This window comes from Molothrus aeneus, chromosome 7 (genome assembly GCF_037042795.1).
Source record: "Molothrus aeneus isolate 106 chromosome 7, BPBGC_Maene_1.0, whole genome shotgun sequence".
NCBI lineage: Eukaryota > Metazoa > Chordata > Aves > Passeriformes > Icteridae > Molothrus > Molothrus aeneus.
Genome location: NC_089652.1, coordinates 12,248,861 through 12,271,457, shown reverse-complemented (window position 1 = coordinate 12,271,457; position 22,597 = coordinate 12,248,861). Strand labels below are relative to the sequence as shown.

The following is a 22,597-nucleotide window of genomic DNA, read 5'->3' as shown; positions in this document are numbered from 1 at the left end:
GCCGAGCAGTAAAGGTGCTGGTATCACACTGAGCTTCTGTGCACCAGGGTTGTTTTGTGCCTGGGTGTTCACCTCCATGAGTGCTACAGCTAATAACAATTCAGGTAAACCCAGTGGAAAGGAAACAATGTAGAAGTGATGTGAGAGTAAACAAGGAAAACGACATGTTTCTGTTGGGAGGAAGAAACCGTCTATTACAATTACTTTACTTAGTTTGTAGCTGTGGCAAAGCAACTTGCATTTTGCATTAGCTGTGAAATGGGAATAATGTTGTGCTGTCCTAGGAGTGAATAAGAACTTGAACTGAACTCGAAAGTGATTTCAAAATGCCTTAAATATGTTGCATTTGTGGAAAGAAGACAGTTTGACTCTTGTTTTCCCTTATATGCAGAAATGCTTGGTAATGCAACCCGAAGTATGAGCTTCTGTAAAGAAAAGAATATCTATCATGCTCTTAGTTTCTAATTTGCCACTGTTGCAGCTTTCTTACTTAAGAATTATGTAAATAGTTTTTCAATTTAGCTTTGAAGGGAGATCTTGCATAACAGCTAATCAAATGCCTGTCTTTAACTTTATTTTGTTACAGTCAGAAGGTTTCATGACAGCTACAATACATTTTTTTTTGCAGCTGAGGCTCATGAAAATGAAAAAAATTCTTTGAGTCCTTAACAAAGTCCATAAATTCTAGAAGTCAAGAATTTTAGGCCTCAAGTTCCTTAACCTCAAATAACTATATGCAATGTAAATGGTATATTTGTTGATACTTCAATTACTCTATCAAATGTTCATCTCTTTGATTCAGTGATCCACTGAGTCATTTTATTTGAAGCTAGAGTCCTTCACAAAGGTGAGGTGTAGCATTTTCAAGAGAATGAATTGTAGAGTTAGGTGGTTTTGAGTAGGCTAAAGAAAACCCTAAATTTACTTGCTCTGAGCAAGAACACATTATGGTTCCAAATTCACTTCCATTTTCCTTTGATGTTTCATCAACACCTCTGCTGCTGAAGCATCACAAGACAGTTCCCTTGTATTTGTGAGACTCCTTTGTTAATATTTTAAAAGTTAACTTTTACAATTGTAAGTGGTTTTGTAGTTGAGGAAGGAGAGGCTGTCTTGAAAGCAGTACCTTTCTGGTGACTCGTGTGTCTGTGTTCCTAGAAAGTATGCTCTGGTTTTTGGGGTTTTTTTAGAGCAGGGTGCATATGACTTATTACAATACCATGTTATCAAGTCTTTATCTTTTTGAGGTCTGTTCTTTGCCAGCTCTGAAGCCCAAATCACTCTTTTTAGGGTCCTATATCTGAAGGACTGGAATTGTTTGTATGCTGTGTTGTTTCTATATGTAAAGGTCTCCTTGGTAATTCATTATTCACAGCACTCCACTGAAAGTGTTGGTTTTGTTAATTATTTTAATTATTTATCAACTTGATGATTACTGTTTCCAAGTGTGCTCTGAAACTTCTGTATGAGAGTTACAGGTCTGAATATGTTTTGTCTGTTGCATTCATGACTGGCCATATATATTTCTGCATACAAAAGCTTCAGATGACTTATTCTGGGTCTTAATTCTTATACTAAGTTATTTGTTTTCTGATTTTGTTACAGTGTATATCAGGCACAACTATAATAAAGCAACAGCTCTAAAGCATTTATATGTGAAACTTTGGATAAATGTGATTATACACATGCATTAACGTAACTAAAATTTGAAATACTTCATATAGTAAGGCAGTAGATCAAGACAAATCACAGTTCTTTTAATACTAAAAGAAACCAAACAGCTCATAGGAAACAAAGATTAACTGTAGCTTTGTTTTATTCCAAGAAAAGTAGTACAAAGTTATCTTCATGAGGATGGAAAGGTGCGATGGTGAACTTGCAAAATGCAAAATCTGAAAGGATGAAATTGTAGCTAGAGCAGCCACTTTTTTCCCCTTGCCGTCCACGGTTGTCTTTATGTCCGTGGGCACTCTGCTACCAGTTTGCATGAAGAAATGTTTTGGACTCTGCTGTCTGCATTTCTGCCCAGGCACTATTGCACCTGCTAATGGTGATGTGTGATTTGGTTCAGGAATTAAGTTACAAATTCAACTCCTAATCATTTTCTGCTCATTCAAATCTGTTCACCTTAAATTTAGCTGAGTATTGAATTCTGTCTTATGACTGAAAATGAATCAATTTGGTGTTTTTTGAGTAGTGTAATGAGAATTGTATAGAGAGATTGATGTGAATTTTTGCCTTTGAATAAGGTTTTGTTCATTCTGTCCTTACAATAGAGCCATTGTGAGCTGAGTAGTTAGGACAAGTCTGGCTGTTTAGCTTCTGTCTGCCAACTCAGTGTGAGTGAACTAAATATAAATACTTGAACTGCTCTGGCAGTGTGGAAGTGTTTATTTATTGAATGCAGGAGCTAAACCTTTGGAGGTTTTTGGGGGTTTGTTGTTGTTATTGTTTTATGTTCTTTGTGATTAAATAGCTGGTTTTTATGTTTTTCAGTTTGTGAAAATTATATTGTTCCTTTTGAAAGAGGAGCAATTTGGTGGTGATGGAGTGCTGCCACTGACAGATGGACTCACAGGAAAGAAGGTGAGAATGAGCAGCTAGGTGAAACCATAGAGGCTCCCTGGAATAGAGCAGCTCATGGCCATCCTGGAAAATTAGGTGATATCAGCATACTCTTTATGTAACTTGTACTGAAACTTCCACTAAAGGGAAGATTATTATCTTAGATTCAGTTGTGTCTGGAACACTAAAGTTGCTACAACAGCAACTTCTTTTTTAAGCTGATGGTTGTAATTTCTGGAGCCATAGCCATAGGCTACAAACTTGAAAGTAACAGTCCCAAGTGAACAGTACACCCTGTCTGGTACCTGCCCCTGTGAATTTTGATTCTGGATCAGTAGCCCTCCAGTAGACTTTTCTTGCACTGAGATACTTGGTAGAGGTCAGATATTTTTGTCCAGATTTGTTTTACACTGTTTTCTGAAGACCTGTTAAACGGATAAAAGCACCAATATCGGGTGTTGAACTGATCTGATGTACAACATGTCAATGAAAATTCTCAATATTATAATTTTGTGTCCTTTGGAGTGCTTTGCTCATCTGTGTAAAATCTGTATTTTTATCTTAGGTGAAATATCCTTATATTGTAATTAAAACTTTTAACCTTTTTTTTTCTTTGTGTATATATTCCTTGATTGGTTCCTTTTAAATTTACTTCTGTTCTAAACACAAGTCCTATGTATTTGAAGTGCAAGGTGGACTCTGCATTTTAAATCTGTTTGCTTTATGGACTATTTACTTGAATTCTAGAAGAGTTCTAGACTGTCACCTTTTCAATTTTTTTCTTTCTTTTCTTTCTATTTTATAGAGAAATAAAGATATTTGGGATGGACACTGGAACTAGGAGAGATAATTTGGTTTCTTAGCTATTCTTAACTTGAATGTTTCAGAGGCAGATTGTATAAAGATGTTCATCCTGTGCACCACAGTTAACAAAATACATAGTTTAACAAATCCATGGCCTGCAGGAATAAGGCTACTTGCATGAGTTTGCCTGCAGTGTGGTGTATCAGAATAGCTTTTTTATGGGTTTGCTACAGGTTTGGAGTACATTTTATTTCTTGTGCCTTTTCTTCTAGACAAAGACTTTAATTCTGTCAAAGCTTCCCTTGCCATCTTAATATATTTAATTCCACAAGTTCACGTCAAGGTGCAAGAGCTGATTTATGCAGGGAGTGAGTGACTTGGCTGTTGTCTAATTAGGATCTAAACCTATTATTTTCTTTCTGAGTAGATAACAGTCTAGTCTGTATAAAATTCTAAGGAATTAAGCATGACTCAATTTAAGTTTAAGTCTAGTCTTAATTTAAGCAAGTCTATATTGATGCTTAACATAACTTTTTGTATTTAAATCAAGGCATTCTGCAAATTGTTAAAACTGTGGGCTTGTCAAAATTCTGAGGAATTTCTTTGTACTGAGTTGGAGAAGTTGCTGACTGAGCATTCAAGCCACAGTGTGTTGAAGTTTGCATAGTTTCAGTCACTCCTACAAGCCCTGATAATTGCACACTATTTCAGGATATTTGTTTTTTCATGATTCAGTTGATTTGAATAGCTGGCTCATTTGAATCTGAGACACTCATTAAGTATTTACAAAGAAGGAAAAAAAACCCAAACAATCAAAACCTCGTTTTTATCTCTAGAGGTAGAAATGAAAGTGTATAAAGGATGAGCTCCTACAGGTGTAATGTTTTAAACACACTATTAATGGGAGCAATTGGTACATGGTCAAGTACAAATGAGAAAAAAGCTTGTGGTTTCAAACAGAAGACACCTTTTCATTTAAATAGCATTTACTTTACAATTTGATAATAGTAATTTAAGTATGTTGGCTTGAAAGTAAAGCTAATGTCTGAACTACCAAGCCTTTCCTACAGAGGCATTACTGAACCATAGAAAATTTCATCCTGATTGTGTTCCAATTTCATGCAATCTTTGTAGCTCTGAAGAGGCAGAAGGAGCCAAAGAGAGAGGCCTGGTCTATGTTTGGAAGGCTGGTTCCTGCTCTGTGACTCCAGAAAGGCTTCCAGGCCTCAGTGGAAAGACAGTGTTACAGGCAGCCCTTGGAATCCATCATGGGTTACTTCTAACAGAAGGTAATAAACACCTTAATTGTAATGATCTGGGGCAGTAACAATCTTCAGTTATTGTCAAGTTTTTTTTCTTTTAGAAGTGATACTAGATCTGTGTTTGGAAAGATGAGGACTGTACTTTATACTTTTCATACGCGTTTGTATGTCCTTCAGTATGTTCTTAAATTAGAAAGGACCAACGAAACCACTTAACTCACTTGACTGGAGTATAATCGAATTTTTTGCAGAAAAGCATTACTTACTTTAACAGTGCATGCATGCACAGGGTAACATTAATGTGAGGTGTAGAACTTAACAGCAGCAATTGCAGAGAGCAACCAGCAGCCTTCTTATATCAATAGCTATAGTTTTGCCGAGCCTGGACTAAGCTAGGAATTCATGTCTGTTTGTCTGAAGCAGTCTTCATATTTTTGCATTGGTTTAACAATTGGTTTCACACTCATACTAGGATTTGTTTTTCTTTTCTCCACCCTCCCAGGTGGAGAGGTCTACAGTTTTGGAAAGCTGCCTTGGAGATCAGGACCTGAGGAATGTGTTAACAGTCCTGTCTTGGAGAGTACTTTGCTTGGCCATCGTATAATTACAGTGGCAGCCGGCAGCTTCCACAATGGAGCGGTGACAGAGAGCGGCGTGGTGTACATGTGGGGGGACAACTCTGCTGGCCAGTGTGCAGCTGCCAATCAGCCCTGTGTGCCCCAGCCCCAGCTGGTCAGTATCTGTGACTCTGAAACCAGCCCTCTGCTGTCCGTGCGGATTTTGCAGCTGGCATGTGGAGAGGAGCACACGCTGGCACTGTCACTGAGCAGAGAGATATGGGCCTGGGGGAGTGGCTGCCAGCTCGGCCTCATAACAACAACTTTCCCAGTGACAAAGCCACAGAAGGTAGAGCACCTGGCAGGACGTGTGGTGCTCCAGATTGCTTGTGGAGCCTACCACAGCCTGGCTCTGGTACAATGTCTCCCCGTGCAGGAAATGAAGCCTATCCCAGAGAGATGCAATCACTGCAGTCAACCTCTCATTACCATGACAGACAAGGAAGATCATGTCATCATTTCAGATAGTCACTGCTGCCCACTGGGTGTAGCACTGTCTGATAACCAGCCAGAAAACCACATTTTCTGTCCCTCATCGGACACCCCTGGAGGCAAAAGTGTAACAGCTGGCCAAAGTGAAAACTGTCAGAAACAACTTGTGGAACAACACAGGCTTGTGGATTTAGAATCTGATGGACCAAGTGGCCTTTCCAGCAGCAATGGACGGGAAGATAGTGGAATTTCAAGTTCGGGAAATACTCTGTTCTCGGACAAAAAAGAAGGGAAAGAGTACTTAATTGGTTTGTCAGATAACTCATTAAATGAGAGCCTGAATAAAAACACCTCCACAGAGCCTGAACAGGTTGGTACCTAATCACAAATCACACCACAGTTATAATTTGCAATAACTTCTCTTGCATGTGTGACAACATTACTCTTTTTACAATTGAAAAATTTACTTTAATATAGCTATGGTGTTTTTATAGTTTCCAAGTGGATTTTTCACTGATGGTCCTCAGCTTTTAAGTGGAAGATTTTTTTGTTCTCCACTGTTGTTCAATTGTGAGCCTTCATTGTGGGCAGCCTTGGCAGTGTTTTAATCTCTCCTCTTCATGGTCTGCAGTACCAGAACCACATAAGCCAATTTCCATGCTCTGTTTCCTAATACGTAGGTTTCCATTTGTATGGGGCAGAAAGATTCAGTGGATCTTACTGGTACTCATCCAATTTACCTTTAAGGTAAAGGTTTAATTTCTGTACCTGGAACAAATCCCTCACAAATCCATCTAATTTCTCAATCAGTTTAAAATTCTGGATTGCAGATTGCTAAAAGGTTTGACCAAAAGATTTCTAATGGTAATAATGTAAGGGCGGCACAAACTCGTAAAAAGTGGTGGGAGATGTGTAAGTACTACTCTGTAGTGTGGAAAATGATTTAACAACACTGTTTTGATGCTATAGCAGAACAGTCAAGTACTCATCTCTTAGTAAGCTTCAGAAAATGCTTGACATGATGGTTTAAGGGCTTTGTGGCTCCCTAACAAAATACTGTTTTCTGGTTTTTAGAGAGGGGAAAAAAATAGAAAGTGTAATTAGGGGCAAAAGGAAGAAGATAGAACCCAAAAGTTACTAGACAGAAAACTAATCCAGAATCTCGCAGTGCAGTCTGGCAGTCCTTACTTAACTGCTGTCCTGTGAGGAGCCCTGCTGCTCTGTGGCCTAATTTGCAAAACTGACACTGAAAACTTCTTTTGTCATTTAAAGTGTTGTGCAGACATAAATTTATTTATTTTTTTAGTAGTTGCAGTAAAGTATTCTCCACAGTGGTTCTGGGAAATAAATTTCACAATACCTAAAAAATAATTGATTTTTGTTACTGCCTCTGATGGCAAAAAAAACAACATAGTTTTAAAATCTGTCCAGTAACTTAGTAGTTCAGCAAATTATGCATTTTTACTCTGAGGAAAACTTCCTTTAGGGAAATGAATGTTGTGTAAATACATTTGCTATTTCTTTTGCTTTTTGCTATTATGAATGCATTCTAGCAGTTGTGGGCTCCTCAGACTCTTGCAAGAGCTCCAGCATTGAGAAATGACTGAAACACATAGTTTCATGCTTCCTTTCTCAGTTCCTTATTCCTGGCATATTTCCAGAGCACTGTTTTCCTTGCACAGTTTCAGGAATCAAGACTGGAATTGATTCACTGAATCTTCCACTATTGGCATAAAGGTGAAGAGCAGAGATGAGGTCTAATGTATCGTTTCGGCATTAGTGAAATCCTTCATTTTTCTTTGCTTTCCTACACAAAAGAAGTTTTCCTTCCTGTTTTGCTTAGGTATGCCTTTTAGAAATAGAATGAAGTAAATAGAACCAATCTCAGTCCTTCAACCTAAACTTTAAAGCCAAAGATTGTTTTTATTTTGGCAGAAGAAAATGAGCTGTAGTACTTGCAATAATACCATTTTCCACTGTGTATTAGATGGGAAAATGGGACTTTGCTGTCTTTGTTTTAATATTCAAACTATTTGTCAGAGGTCATTTTGGGCATTGTTTATTTGGTGGGTCAGGCAATTACAGGTGTGCTGGGGCTAATAATTGCCTTCAGTCAGTTTGTCCCTTGTGTGACCTGATGGTTATTGACTAAGCTTTATATAGATACAACAACGGTGTAAGGAGACACAGCCCAGTTTGGTTTTAAGATAGGCCTTGCAAAATGAATCCATGAATTGCTGTTTACCTTTTACCCTATTGAAAAGAGAACTTGTATCTCTCAAAATGGAGCGTGCTCACGGATGCTCTTTCATTGGGGGCAGAGAAGTTGGTAGTAAGCTTAAAATTATATCCCTTCTTAGATTTGTGTGCAAAGATCCTTTTTTTGTTGGTATTTAAAAACCCCAGACTTACAGTCTCTTACAGATGAGCTACAAGGCAGGTGCAACAGACAAAGCTGAGTCCTTTAAGAAATGGTGCTTGGTGCTACCTTTAAGAAATCATTCTGAGCAATAGATGTACACCTAAACACAAAAAAACTAGATAATTTATATTATATACAGTTAAAATACATCTATAATTTACAGTAATAATAGATACTATATGGTGTTCAGTCTGGCCCATGGTTTGAAGAGTGCATGTGTATCATCATCCTACTGTGCTGCCTGCTCTGATAGTTTCCCACTTCCCTTTGGTTTTAGCCATCTCAAGAGGAGCAGCTCAGTGCTTGTATCCCTGGCCCCCCGGGTAGCAGCACATCCACCCTGAACAGCCTGGTGGCCTCGTGTGCCTCAGCAGTTGGGGTGAGAGTTGCTGCCACCTACGAGGCTGGAGCCTTGTCCCTGAAGAAAGTCATGAACTTCTATGGCACATCCTCGAGTGAGCCAGGATCTCAGTCGGGCAGCAGATCCCCGGGGCCTGAAGCTCTGAAGGACAGTCGAGAAGAGCAAGTCAGGCTGGAATCCATGCAGGGGAAGAAGAGTTCCAGTTTAGTAGATATTAGAGAAGAGGAATCTGAAGGAGGGAGTCGAAGGCTTTCCCTGCCTGGCTTGTTGTCACAAGGTAAACAAGCATGTTGGGGGAAAAAACACTGGAAAACTTATAATAATGTGGAGGTTTGTAAGTGAAAAAAACCCCAAATATTTATTAAACACAAATCCAATGATCTCTCAAAGGTGTGTATGAAATTCTAAATGATACCTTAAGGCTTGAAAGCAGTGGAGAGAGTGAAGACTAGCAGATACTGCATGCTAAAAAAACCAAAAACAGTGGGTCTACAAATAGTCTTTCTTGTTAAAATAAGGTAAAGTGAGCACATTGGAGGAGTCATATTGCCAAATGATCTTTCATGGTGGTTTTGTAGCCAAAGATAAAAATCTGTGGTCTGTAATCTGCACTGCACTGAGCTGGTTTTGAGCCAGAGACCTGTAAGTATTCCAGTTCCCACTGCTGAACTTCAAAGTTAATGACTTTGTTCCCTCACAGAATTTAGTGCTGTTAATTGCTCTGAATGCATATATGGTTTAGTTCTATATTGATCTTGGATTTGAGGGGAGGTTTAGGAAGGATTGAAGTCTTCTGTTCACTCCAAGGATATCTTTTTTTTCAGAACACTTTAATGTATAGTTTGTTTTGGTTCCTTTGCTTCATTATAACTGCATGGTTTTCATATGTCTGCTATACTTTTGAAGATGGTAAAAACTACTTGATATCTACCTGGTTTTAGCACCTGTGGTACCTCTTTGTATCCATAACCTGTTGTCTTACCTGTCAACCTTTGTTCTCAGGCTTGAATTAAAACTGCTTCAAGAAGTTTTGGTCACTTGCTATTAAGTAGTGCTGTTACAGTATAATGCACAATCTGAGTGATACATTTACCAAAATGATCAGAAATTTTTCTCATTCTTGCCTCTGCTCAGTTTCCCCAAGGCTCTTACGGAAGGTAGGACGGGCAAAAATGAGGACTGTGGCTCTGACTCCAACCTACAGTGGTGAAGCTGATGCTCTTTTGCCCTCTCTAAGAACAGAAGTGTGGAGCTGGGGGAAGGGCAAGGAAGGACAGCTAGGGCATGGTGATGTTCTGCCAAGGTGAGATTTCTTTGAAAAATATTTTTTTATTCAGTAGATTGCTAGAAAATTTTGAGTATTGAACACTCTCAGCATCTCAAATTTAAACATCTGCCATGCAGTGTCTGCTTGTTCTTTCAGGTGTTGTGATCTAAGTTTCTCCAAGTCACATGTTTTATGCTGTATTGTTACTGAGCATCAATCAATTCCAATTTTACCCTTTGTAATCAGTAACAGTTTTGGTGATATTTTGGCTTTGTCCAAATTGGGGTGAGGTCTGTCATCAACTTTTGCCCTTCCTGATCATTTTGACTAAGCTGGTTTATTGCCAGAAGGTTCCATATATCTTTGTTTTTTCTAATTTGTTTTGGGGAAGGAAATAAAACCTTGAGTGTTTCCACATTAACAGGACCTCTGATAATATTTTTTCTTTTTCCCACATTCTACCCCTCTTCCCTCACCTTATGGGTTCTGGGGAATGACAGGCTTCAGCCACTGTGTGTGAAAAGCCTTGATGGTAAGGAAGTGATTCACCTCTCTGCTGGTGGCCATCATTCCTTAGCACTCACTGCCAAATCCCAGGTACAAGTCACTGTTACCATTTATTGTTTCTCTGACATAATTATCATGTTTGGTCTTTTCTAGTTTTTAGTTTCTTTTGCTTCTAAACTTTTGTTCCTGTTTGTGGGAGGCAGCATGGAAGTGTTGTGGAATGTAAATTGTATTTCTGCCCAAGTTCTGCATGTACCATCAACATTATGTTTAAAGATTGCTGTGAGTTGATTTGATGCATTCTATTTCTGAATGTGAGAAGACAATCTCAGAATGTAGGAAGGCAGTGAAAATGAAGGAAATGCTTCTCAGTACATGACTCCTATAGCCTTGACTTGTGTGTTTGCACTTGATGTGTTATACTACCACAGTTCAGTATGTTTCCATGTATAGAAATGTACATTCTGATGTTCAGCACTGCTTCTTGCAGGTGTATTCCTGGGGCAGTAATATCTCTGGCCAGCTTGGTCACTTGAACTCCCCAACAACCGTCCCTCGTCTTGCAAAGGTACTTTGTTTTCTGTGGTTTTCTTCTTTCAGTTTAGGGTCTCTTGTACAAGTGAATGCAGAATAATTTTGAGAAGGACCTGTTCATGGATCTATGTGCTATTTAATAATAGAGCCCTTGATTTTCTTTGGCTTATGCTGTGAAATGATCTTTAGGTGAGCTTGTGAAAATCTACCCAGGAAATCATTTTCACAGACTTCCTCTGGTTTTTGACCACAGTGAAGTTCTAGAACTGAGAAATGTGACTGTTGTATCTTCCTATCAGATTTCACTTTTACCTTGTATTTGATTTCTCTGATATTGATGTTGCAGTGTTGAAACTTCTGAATACTTCAGAACTCTGTTTTTATTCTAAACAGTCGTTTCTAGTGTTTTTAGCTTGGCTGGACCACAGCCCCATTTGTTGTTCGTTTCCTTATTTCTGGAGCTTTGCAGAATTTTGGCAGTGGGTTTTCTCTTTGTTTTGCACTTTTCACCATATTGAGTGAATAGCAAAATAACAATTTTTGGGTTAGACCACAGCCTTTCCCATGTTTTCTAGTGCTCATCTTAATGGAAAGCTAGCTGCATAATTTTTCTGCTTAGGCTTAATGGAAATTAATGTACAGCAGACTGTCTCCCAAGTTTATATAGATATCCCACTTAAATGTAGAGGGGAGAATAGTGCTCCACTTTAATCAAACTGACTTGATGCTCATTTAAAAATAAAACTGATTTGTAACTGAAAGGCAAAAAAAATCAGCCATTAGAAAGAAAACTGGAAAGAGTTTTCAGTATATGTGCTAAGAGTTTATTTGTTATGAGACACTGAAGCTGAAAAATTGGCTGGTTATTGCAGTAGTTTGTCTTGGCAGGTGTATTATGTACATGTGTGACTAGAAGAGTTACATACTTTTCTCTCCTTCCAGCTTTGAGTGATGATTTTTAATGTCTTCCTTCCTCCTGAATTTTAGGTGTGCGGTGATGGTATTTGGACTACAGCAGCAGGACTAGATTATTCTCTCTTCTTAGCAGATGAGAAAGACTTCCAGCCTGGATTATATTACTGTGGCCAGGAGACATCAACAGAAAATAATTTGAATGAAAATAGCTGTACTAAGAGTCCAGTTTTGTTAGTAGCTTGTAGTAAGGTGAGTGTTATTTCCTTTAAGTCAGTACAGATCATACTTGATGCTCTTAGGAAACAGCACGGTGCGGGTGGCTTGATGAGCTGTAAGGGTGTCAAGCCACATGGTTGGTTCCTAGTAGTCAAACGAGGAGCACATTGGATGGGGGGCAGAGGGGAGGTTGAGTTAGTATTGTTCTCTCCCCTGCCTGTTTCTTGGCCTTCCCTTCTGTGTGAAGGACAAGGAGGTGTTTCTAGTGTGTTAATCCATTTCCTTCCGTCTGTGTGTGCTGCAGAAATGCACACTTTTATTGTGCTCTGCTTCACCAGTCTTTGTGTCCAGGCTTCACTGCTACTGCTCTTCACTTGCTTGTCTCTCAACTGGCTGAGGCCGTGGGCTGCTCTGTTCTGTAACTCCATTCTGCCTCTTGTTTGTGACTGGGCAGAAGGTCCCCATGAATTCTGTGCCTTCTCCTTCCCTACCCTTCCCTTTCACATGAGTGCAAAGGGGAATCTGAGCAAAAATGTGCATTTGATGTCAATGGGAGACAGGAGGTGCCCCTCACAGCTTTTTTCATGAAGCTGAATCTTACCTGTGCCTTGAGGTTGGCATGAGGTAGCAGTGTGAACTGTGATTACATGTCCTCTTCCAGTTTGTGTATGGTTTCAAACCAACATGAGTTTAAGATAACAAAAAGGGAATTGTGAGGGTAGAAAGTGTCTCTGCCTTAGCTCCTCTGGGTATGACTGCTATTTCCCTAAACTGAGCAGAAAAGCTGTTTGGGAAGTGTTTTGAGGAGGGACAGAGACTTAGACACCGGGTCTATGTCTGTGCATGCAGACACACACACCTGTATGCCTTCTGTAAGATTGTTGCTAGCCATTCCCTTCTCTTCAAGGGTGACTGGTAGGCTCTTGCATATAAGAATTGGTTGCCTGTAGAACAACTTTGGCTCAGTGTTTCTTTGGCTCAGGAGTCAAAGGAATCCTCTATTTAGCAATCAAGGAAATAAAAGTAGAGCTCAAACTCTGAATTACTCACTTTTGCATGTGAGCCAAAATTCATGAGGCACCACAATGCATCAGTGGCACTTGTGCTGACCTTAGATAAGAATTCTGCTTTGAACTACTGTGGAAAGCAAGTACTACTGTTAGGAATATTGCAGTATCAATAAACTGGACTCTTGTCAATAAATTGGCATATTCTGGGTCCAGAAAGGACCTGTCTAGAGCACAGTCATAGTTCTAATAAATTGTATTCTTCGTATTTAATAGAAGAAATGTATGATGTACTGAATTGAAGGTCACTGTCTCTTAAACATGGAATGGTTGTATGAGCCACCTTAAAAGGTGATTTATGTATTTATTGTCTTTTGGTTTTGTCAGAGTCAGAAAAATGAACAGCAGTGGCTATAAATGTATCTTCAACTTTTGTCATTCCTGTATTGAATGGGTTGTTTGTCACTGAAGGTAATTAATGCTTACCATCAATTACTACCACTTAGCTCTTCAAAATATGCTTTATTTGCATTACTCTATTTTTAAATTGGGGTGTAAAAAGAAAAACATTAAAGCTGCTGTTTTTTCTTTTCTCTTTTTCATCTTTCAGATAGGGTACATAAGCAATGTGATAGCTGGTGGTGACAACTGTCTGGCCTTAGTTGACAAAAATGTAATGGGATATATTGCCAGTTTGCATGAGTTGGCTGCTACTGAGAGAAGGTTTTATTTCAGACTGAGTGAGATCAAATCTCAGGTTCTTAGACCTCTTTTAGGTTTAGGTAAGACCTTATTTTAATGTTTTCCTTAATATTGTTCCCCCTACAGCTTCTGTTATGCAAAATTTAAACCTAATAAGATATTTTCAAGACAAAACTAAGCTCTTGCTTTCTCCCCTGTTTGGATGAAGAGGTGAAAGACAGTTGCATTTTGACAGTGTTCATTCTGTTAAAATTTGCACTTTCCTGATGGTTTCACCTGAAATACCTTCATTATTTGATCTGTATTTAGTCCAAAACTGTTGAATTTCTGGTTCTGGATAATGTATCCATGAGATGAAAGTGTTGATAAAACATTTAAACAGCACCATGTTGAGATTCTCTCTGTTAATGGGTGCTGCTCTTTCATAAGGTAAGCTAAATTGCTTTCTGGTCTGTTACAGATAATTTGGGCAATGCAAATACAATCCAGTTGTTGCAGGAAATGGCAAGCAGGTTCAGCAAGCTGTGCTATCTCATTGGTCAACATGGAGCTTCTTTAAGTAGTTTTCTTCATGGAGTAAAAGAAGCCAGGAGCTTGGCCATCCTGAAGCATTCCAGTCTCTTTTTGGATAGTTACACTGAGCAAGTATCCAATTCCCTCTCATCTTGAGTCTCTGCAGGCTTAATCTACTGACTGCAACAAGCCCTGAGTTAAGGGAAAGTAGGTCACAAGGAAAGCTATGTGACTGTTGCATTGTTGTGATTTAGAAATGTGTGGAGTTTTACACAAATGGATTCATTTTGTAGTGAGATGTATTTCCCAGTCTTCACCAGTGGAGCACATGAACAGCATCACCTTCCTTTGTGTAAAACTCTGGGTACAGACTCTTCTTTGGTTGCTGCCTATAAGCCTAAATATTCATCTCTTATTAAGAACCTTGTAGTATAATGTGATAAGACTTACCATTGCTAGGCTGCTAATTCAAGCTACCTGTGGGGGTTTATTGAGGTTACAAAATGCTTTTTCAATAGTCATTAACTAAAGATTGTCTTCCAGACGAAAATTCTTCTGTCCTCATGCCTGCTAAACAGCTGACATTACACCTGTCACCCAAAAGCTGGAGCTGCTTTAGTACTGAGAATTAAGTCTGGATTTTCCTAGTTATTGTTTTTATTGGCTTAATGCATTTGGGAGAGAAGATCTGTGCAGTCAGCCTGTTCTCTGTCTTTCCCGTCAGTAACTTCTAGTTTCTGGACAATTTTATTTAAATGTGACAGAAGCCTCATCATACTTAATAATTACAGTTTTTTGTGAAAAATAATGGTTTAACAGAAAGTCTAAAAGTGTTGTATCTGAATGTAGCCTTGGTTACCAGATATCTGAAAATATCTAAGGAAACAAAATTTTGAGATTATCTACTTCAGTTGTTATGCAGTAGTTGTCAACTTTGTTATGCAGTACCAGTTTGATGGACAACTAATTGCACTTTTTTTGAACACAGACACAACCAAGAACATTTTTGCTAGGTCAGTGACAAACTTATGCTGTATCACCCTAAAAGAAGCTTCCATCTTTATCATATAGATTGTTCATAATTCTAAATATGTGTTTTCTCATTTTCTTACTTAGTCTTCAACTTGAATTTTTCTTGTAACCTAGATTTTCAAAATTGGTTCTCATTACTCAGAATAGAAGGTTTTAATTTTTTCTTCCTCAAAGACTGAAGTACCTAATCTCTGTTCTCATTACTGCTTGTCTTCTGCTCTCCCCCTTTGCTCCCTATTGCTTACATGTTTTTATGTGTATGGCATCAGAGCCTTGGTGTTACACCATGAGTATCTTTCAAGGATCAGTCAGGCAACACAAGTATAATCTGTTAAATGGGCTAAGCAAAGACCTCTTCCCTTGGAGAAAGGTGGTTTTGTTTTGTTTTTCTAATGGTGGTGGAGAGAAGTCATAGAATGTTGAATAGCAGGAAAAGAGAAAATTCCTCTCTTGAAATTTCAATCCTGACTGTAATTAGAAGCTAGTAGTACTAAATGGTTCAAACAGGTAGTTTATTCTGTACACACACAAATCTGAGAGAAACAAAAATAAAATTCAAGTAAGCCCTCTGCATTGTGCTAATGGCAGCAGAAATGTGTAGTAGTGCCTGTTCAGTGCTCCATGTGGAAGGTGAATGCCAAGTGTTCAGTAACAGAGTATTGCTCAAGTACTCTGTAACTTGTATAGTAAAAGATATTACAGAGGTCATCATAAACATTTCAACAGTTGCTGCTTTCTGGGATGTTTTCACTTTCTAATTGAAAATCTTTTTCTTCCCTATATTAGGTATTGTACTTCAGTAACAAACTTCCTCGTAATGGGAGGATTTATGCTCCTTGCAAAGCCAGCAATGTAAGCAAACCTTTACCATTTTTTGAACATTTTTATCAATTAACTGTAAAGAATGGAGAGTGTATGTGTGTAGTAATGACCATGCAGAGACTTGCTCTCAGCATACTTAAGTACACTAATTCCTTTTCCTTCAAATAAAGAGAAAGCTACCTCCTCTTAACTGTGATAAAGAATTTAGGTTAAAATGCTGCTGAGTTCATTTAGTTCATCTTGAAGGTGGAGAAAGGAGGAAAAACAAGCTTGTTATTGGGAGGTCCTTCAAAGAAACAGAGTTCAGATCATGATTTTTTAAAACTTTAGATAAATGAGGTTAAATGTTCATCATTATTCAGTGTTAGTGTTTATTCTTTCAAATGTTGCTGTCAAGAAAATACCAAAGAAAATTAGCTCCAGTAGATTAGATGAATTAATTTCATTTGAATTCTTTAAGTTTATGGAAGTGCTTTAAAATGATGCAAAAATATTTCTGCATGTGCATCTTCTCTGCCTCTCAAGGTTTCTTTGCCCTATTTCATGCATAGATGCTGTAAATGTGAGGAAGGAATTGTATTTTAAGGCCTGAGACAGTACAGTTGAGGTTTCCAGATCCTGAAGCTTTTTTCTTATTTCTGTAGAGTTTTTGCCTAGGAAATAAAGTAATCACGCTGGGTCTCTCACCCTAGTGCTTTGAAGAAGTTGTACGGAGGGTAATTTTTAATTTGTCTGTGGAATTGCTGCCTTTCCTTCACAAATTCTGTAACGGGGACTAATTCAGTTAGTGCTTTGAATGGAGCGCTTTGAATGCAGTGTAAATTATGGGACTGGAAGTTACTGGAAATGCTGGTACCTAGGACAAAGAAGATTCTGCAAAGTCTAAATACAGAATCACCCTGCTGAGAGACACTGAGAATCTTTTTTCATTGGTCAGGAATTAAGGGTGACTTAGAGGAAATCTTAGTTCAAGTATAAGCTTGTTTATAATTCATACTGAAATCACCCAGTGCTGAATTCATCACATCAGTTGTCACTGCTGGGTGTCACAGCTTCTCCTACTGCAACCAGGGTCTCATTAGGTAAATAACATTTCAGGAAAGAGATGTGTGCAAGTTTTGTCCTGCTTCTTGCAAAGGAAAGTTAAGAATATTTTTGCTGCTAATGATGAATTTCCCGCCACTCCTTCCCTGAGGGGTACTGTCTTAAGTAAATGGTTAATGGTGTCAGCCCATCTTTTACGGATGTTCTGCAGCATGAATGCATTAGATGTAGTCCTGACTTTAAAAAAGGTGCCAGCTTCAATGGAAGCCTCCATAGTTGGCAGGTTTTTGAGAAGTCCTCTAAAAGAGTAGACAAGCTGCAATGAGTGTTGTCTGTTATTATTTGATGCTTTTCAACAGAGAAACCTCCATGTGAGGATCTCAAAATTAAAAATAGCAAGCTGTCCAGAGGCATAAATTTAAAATTAGGAAAAACAGTCTTTTCTCAAAGGAGGACTTTGTTCCTAAGGCTTGTTCAGTAACAGAGTTTTTAAGTACCACTAGCAGACCTGGACAAGGCACAGTAGTTAGTGTGAGATGGCATCTCACTAATCATGTAGCATTCTTAGGGAATCTGCTGTGAACTCTGATCTGTTTTGCTGTCCCTGGGGCCTGCTTTCTCAGCCTCACCTGATTCTTGCTACTTGTGGTTTAACTGTTTCCCAGCTGGATGTGTTTCAGTGCACCTGTCCTGTGTGCCAGCACTGGTGAGCACACACCTACAGCAAAGGAGAGGGAAAAATAGGTGTGCTTTCCTTTTAATGAGGAAATCCTGGGTTTGTGTGCTAATGTATTGTCTTCAGAATCATTTCCCTCTTCTTATCTGAACTAGATTAGTTCTCCCTCTTGGAAATCAGACTGAGGATTGAACAGATTTCCTGTCTTTCTCTGAGGGAAGGATGTAATTTCTGTAGTTAGGGGAAGAACTGCTCAGTTGCCTTGAACAACAGAGGGAGAAGAAATTATTTCAGTACATTCAGGGAAGTGCACCAGAGCAAAGTTAGGATTCTTTCAGGCCTTCTTGCATGAATCAAGAGCGTTAGAAACTTACTACTCTAAAAACAATGGGGATGTCTTTCCCACCTGTTTGTTCTTTACTCATCAAGTGGTAAAGAGGAAAAAGGCAATTGGTTATACTCCAAGTGAGCAACATAGTCAACTTCCTTCAGCTAGTTTGATGACTGAGCATATGAAATTAGAAGTAAAAAACAAGTCTTGTGTTGCAGTTTTAGCTACATATCTTTACTGCTGTACTTCCTCAAACTAAATTGTAAATAGATGAATAAGCAGCGTGCATTTGCCCTTACAATTTTTATTGGTTTATGATAATTTAAAAAGGGGCAATCTGCGCTCATTTACATAAAACATCACTGATGTCTTAATGTCTTTTTTCTTCTCTCATCCCTCTGTTTCCCAATGGTCCCATCATTTAGGGACTTCTTGAGTAAAAACCAGGAGCTGTTACAGAAACTGTCTGAGAAGAATGAGGAAAACCTCCAGCTAGTAGAAGTTTTGAATGCTCTGTTTTTCATGCCATTTGGACGACTTCATAATTATGCCAGAACTTTGCTAAAGCTTGCCACGTGTTTTGAAGTGGTAGGATGGTTTTTCTATCTATAGTGCAATAAATAAACACATGAAACTTATAGCTTGGAAGTAACTGTGTGAAGCAAATGCCAGGTAATTAAAACCAGTTTATTCCTCAGAGGAGCTACTTCAAACTTGTATTTGCTGCAGGGAAGATCTTGTAGATTTATTTGCATAATCTTACACCACCTGCACAAATCACATGACAGGTAGAAACTTGTTATTCTGCCAGAGCTTGTTTGTGTGCCTGAGTGCTTAATTGCAAATACATTGTTTTGATGTTTGCCTGTTGCTTTTCAGTTTCATCTGGCATCATTGCAGCTACCCTTGGCTGTAATACTCTACAAAAAACACTACATATATATTAGGTAGACTTTTACCACCCATTTAGATGTGTATAATTACTTTGTTTTGAAATAAAAGATGACTAAACAGGCACAGTAACTACTTGTACATTTAGCCCAATATTGTAATTAGTAATTTGGAGTATTTTTCCTGCAATTATGAGCACTACTTCTGGGACAGGTTGTTAAGCTGCAAGAAAGTAGATCATGTAATTGTGTATTAATCATTCTCCTTGTAACATTCAGGGACCTTCTTGTGATTTTTAAAAACTATCAGGACACTAACAGAACACGTGACCAAAAAAATCACTGTCTGCTCTGCTTATTACCCAGACCAACTGTCATGCCCTTAGTGCAGATTTAATAAAATTAGCAGTTGTGCTGCAGCTTGGTTGGTGGTGCTGGTACAGGCGATCAGCAGCACCCTCAGCTCTGCCTTACCTTGTGCCCTACAGGCATCTCCAGAATACCAGAAGCTGCAGGATTCTAGTTCGTGTTATGAGAACCTTGCTGTCCATCTTAGCAGAAAAATGAAAGAAGCAGAATACACCCTTGGCTTCTGGAAGACCTTTCCTGGGAAAATGACGGTATGGTGATGATTTCCGGTCCATCTGCAGCTTGAATCTCTTGCTCTTAGTGCCTGTGTCTATTAGTGATGCTTCTGTCCCAGTTGCACTTGCTGTGTTTTCCAGCTGGTGTTGCTGTAGTGCTCTTTACTTTGGAAAGGTTTGGAAAGCTTTACTGTGAAAGACTAAAGCACCAGCTTCACTCACAGTCAGTGAGGAGTGGGATTGTGTCACTTTGTGTTGACCTCCCTGCAGGACTCCTTGCGGAAGCCAGAGCGGCGTTTGATCTGTGAGAGCAGCAATCGGGCCCTGTCCCTGCAGCACGCAGGAAGGTTCTCTGTGAACTGGTTCATCCTCTTCAATGATGCTCTGGTACATGCTCAGGTGAGCCAGCTTGCAGCCAGCAACAAAACAACACCACATATTTTTCATATAGTGAAGTTTTTCCAGTGTAAAAATAAATCTGACATTATGTGTCTTTTTAACATTTGATTGCATTGCTCTGTGGTGTGGCTGGCATGGTTTCTGTTGGCTGTTGCTTGAAGCAAAGTGGTGGAAAGAGTCCCTAATGCTCAGTTTTTCCTAGTTCTCAAACAAAGGGGAAAAAATAAATCATTTGGAAAAAAATGGGGCCGGGTTAATGGATCAGTAACTGGTGATGTTTCCCTTCTCCTTTCCTACAGTTCTCAACACACCATATCTTTCCTTTGTCCACACTCTGGGTAGAAGCTCTTTCAGAAGAGGCTGGTAATGTGTGAGTATTCTTGCTTGTGATACTGAAACAGTCTGATCTTTTGGGAGAGAAGATGAGCATTTTGTAATCAATTACTGTGAACTTGGAGTGGAATGCAGTGATTGCAGCCATATCTACCCTTTTTTCTTGTTTCAGAAAATGTATTTCTGTGTCTTAAAGTTGTGTAAACATCAGAAAGAATAAGGTGGTCGAGAAGGAAGCAAGTCTTCTTTCTGCTTGCTTCTTTTTATTGCTAACTTAAAGGGAATGCTAGCTGGGGTAGGGAAGAGAAAACACAATATCAATGCTCTAAGAAACGTTGGGGTTTCAGGATGGAATTTCACAGATTAAAGTACTTTTTCCCTGTGTAGGAACGGGTTGAAGATTACAACACCTGAAGAGCAATTTGTTCTTGTTTCTTCAACTCCGCAGGAAAAGGTGGGCATTTCTACAATTTAACACAGCTTTAGTGATACAGATGAGGCTTTTTCCCCTGCTGTGAAATCAAACTTGGAGAAGGATTGCCTGAGTATTCCCCAGTAATGAAATGTTTCTGCAGCCGAGTGTGCAGGCTGGCTGTACATGGTGCCTGAGTGTAGCAGTTGTTACAGTGCACAGCACTGTGCTGAGCAGTGCCAGTGGCATGATTGTGCTTGCTGTGAAAGTGAGAGCCGGTGCAAAGACAGGTGCTACCTAAATTCTGTCATGAACCACTTTCTGTTTCAGACCAAGTGGCTGAGGGCAATAAGCCAAGCAGTGGATCAGGCCCTTAGAGGGACTTCTGACATGATCCTGTATGGAGCTGGTGGGAATGTGCCAAGACAGGAACCTCCTATTTCTCGTAGTGCCAAATACACCTTCTACAAGGACCCTCGATTCAAGGATGCTGTTTATGATGGGAGGTGGCTTTCAGGAAAACCCCATGGAAGGTAAAAGCTTTGGAATGGAGCTGTTGAAACCAAAATGAAGTGGTTGCTGTAGCAATAAGTAGGCTCACTCACAGAAGGTATCTGTAAAGTGCAAAATGAACAGATTATCTTACATATTTGCATGGGTTTGTATTTCAGAGGGATCCTAAAATGGGCAGATGGGCGAATGTACTCTGGGACTTTCCGGACTGGGCTGGAGGATGGGTAAGATATCCTAAGTACTTGTGGAGCCAAGCAAGAAATACTTTTTGTTTTAGGAGCAAACAAAAAAACCTTTTTAATTAAAGGTTTTGCAGTGAATCTTACTGGCCTGTCTTACAACATAGTGATGCATCTTCTCTAGTGTTTTCTTTGCTATATTTCTGGTAGAGCAAAGGTTTAGTAATTTAGCAAAGAGACAAAATCTTGAATTGAGACTTCAGGGTTTGGGTGAAAACTAATGAGAGTATGTGATCTTGATGATGAAGATAACTAGTACAGAGGAGACTAAAAATAGGCTGAATGGAAGGTCTGAACATTATCATGTTATCTGGTGAAACAAATAAAACCACTTGAAAATAACTCAATATATTACACAGCTTTGAATTAATCTGTGGACTTCATTGCTAAGAATCTGCTCAGAACACCGTTGAGGCTGAGAGATTAATTTATTTCCAAAGGCAATTTTATATGCATCTAGTGAGCAGACATGCCTGTATTGGGCAGGATAAAAATATGTGAGAAGTCTTACTGACTTTGAGATGTATTTTCAAAATACTGGGTTGGAGGGGAAATTGAAATGGGGTCTGACTGCAGACTGCTTTTTAAAATTCCTCTGGCCTATTGGTGTAATGGCAAACTATAAAACAAGATTAGAGCTTTGGTCATTTGTAACTAAGTAACTAATCCTGGAGATTTTAGGGTTGTTGGAGATGGAAATACTGCAAACAAGCCCCAGCCAGAAAGAAATGGATTAGTATTTAGCTGTAATTGCTGAAATTATCAAATGTATATACTTGTATTTCAGCATGCATGTTATAGTCCCAGCAGTTAACAGCAGTGTCATACTGGGAGGACATATTCTGAGGAGAACCTTCAGAACTGGATTTTGATCTCCTCAGGAGATGAAAATCAATAAATACAGTTGTGTATCTCATTCTTTTCAGGTATACTGAAACTGTGAATATTCCTTGTCACTGAGCATTATTGGAAGCTAGCATATTTTGAAAAAATCTTTTCTATAGTAATACATGCCCTTATCTTTCCCTGGAATAGAGTGTACTCGAATTATCAAGAGCTGAAGAAAATAATAAAGGTAGAAGCAGTCTTATGATTTGAAAAGACTCATGGCCTGAGAAAAACACTGCATTGTGGCTGTGAGAGCAGTATTTATAACATGTCACAATCAAACAGGAGAGAGCAGTATGGACTAAATTGA

The 22,597-nt window shown here is 38.9% G+C and overlaps 1 protein-coding gene across 2 annotated transcripts in view; it reads left to right on the top strand.

The window, feature by feature from the left end:
- The window catches only part of ALS2 (alsin Rho guanine nucleotide exchange factor ALS2), a 37,009-nt gene that overhangs the window by 1,702 nt on the left and 12,710 nt on the right, over positions 1-22,597 (top strand). For both annotated transcript variants that reach the window (XM_066553416.1, XM_066553415.1), the window contains exons 2-19: positions 2,497-2,586; positions 4,504-4,658; positions 5,134-6,050; positions 8,380-8,740; positions 9,598-9,766; positions 10,231-10,327; positions 10,728-10,805; positions 11,759-11,935; positions 13,520-13,691; positions 14,072-14,252; positions 15,943-16,008; positions 18,455-18,617; positions 19,408-19,539; positions 19,774-19,902; positions 20,202-20,272; positions 20,623-20,689; positions 20,978-21,180; positions 21,319-21,384. In XM_066553416.1, coding sequence (XP_066409513.1) covers positions 2,567-2,586; positions 4,504-4,658; positions 5,134-6,050; positions 8,380-8,740; positions 9,598-9,766; positions 10,231-10,327; positions 10,728-10,805; positions 11,759-11,935; positions 13,520-13,691; positions 14,072-14,252; positions 15,943-16,008; positions 18,455-18,617; positions 19,408-19,539; positions 19,774-19,902; positions 20,202-20,272; positions 20,623-20,689; positions 20,978-21,180; positions 21,319-21,384 — 3,224 coding nt within the window. In that variant the 5' untranslated portion in view covers positions 2,497-2,566. The remainder of the gene's footprint in view (positions 1-2,496; positions 2,587-4,503; positions 4,659-5,133; positions 6,051-8,379; positions 8,741-9,597; positions 9,767-10,230; positions 10,328-10,727; positions 10,806-11,758; positions 11,936-13,519; positions 13,692-14,071; positions 14,253-15,942; positions 16,009-18,454; positions 18,618-19,407; positions 19,540-19,773; positions 19,903-20,201; positions 20,273-20,622; positions 20,690-20,977; positions 21,181-21,318; positions 21,385-22,597) is intronic.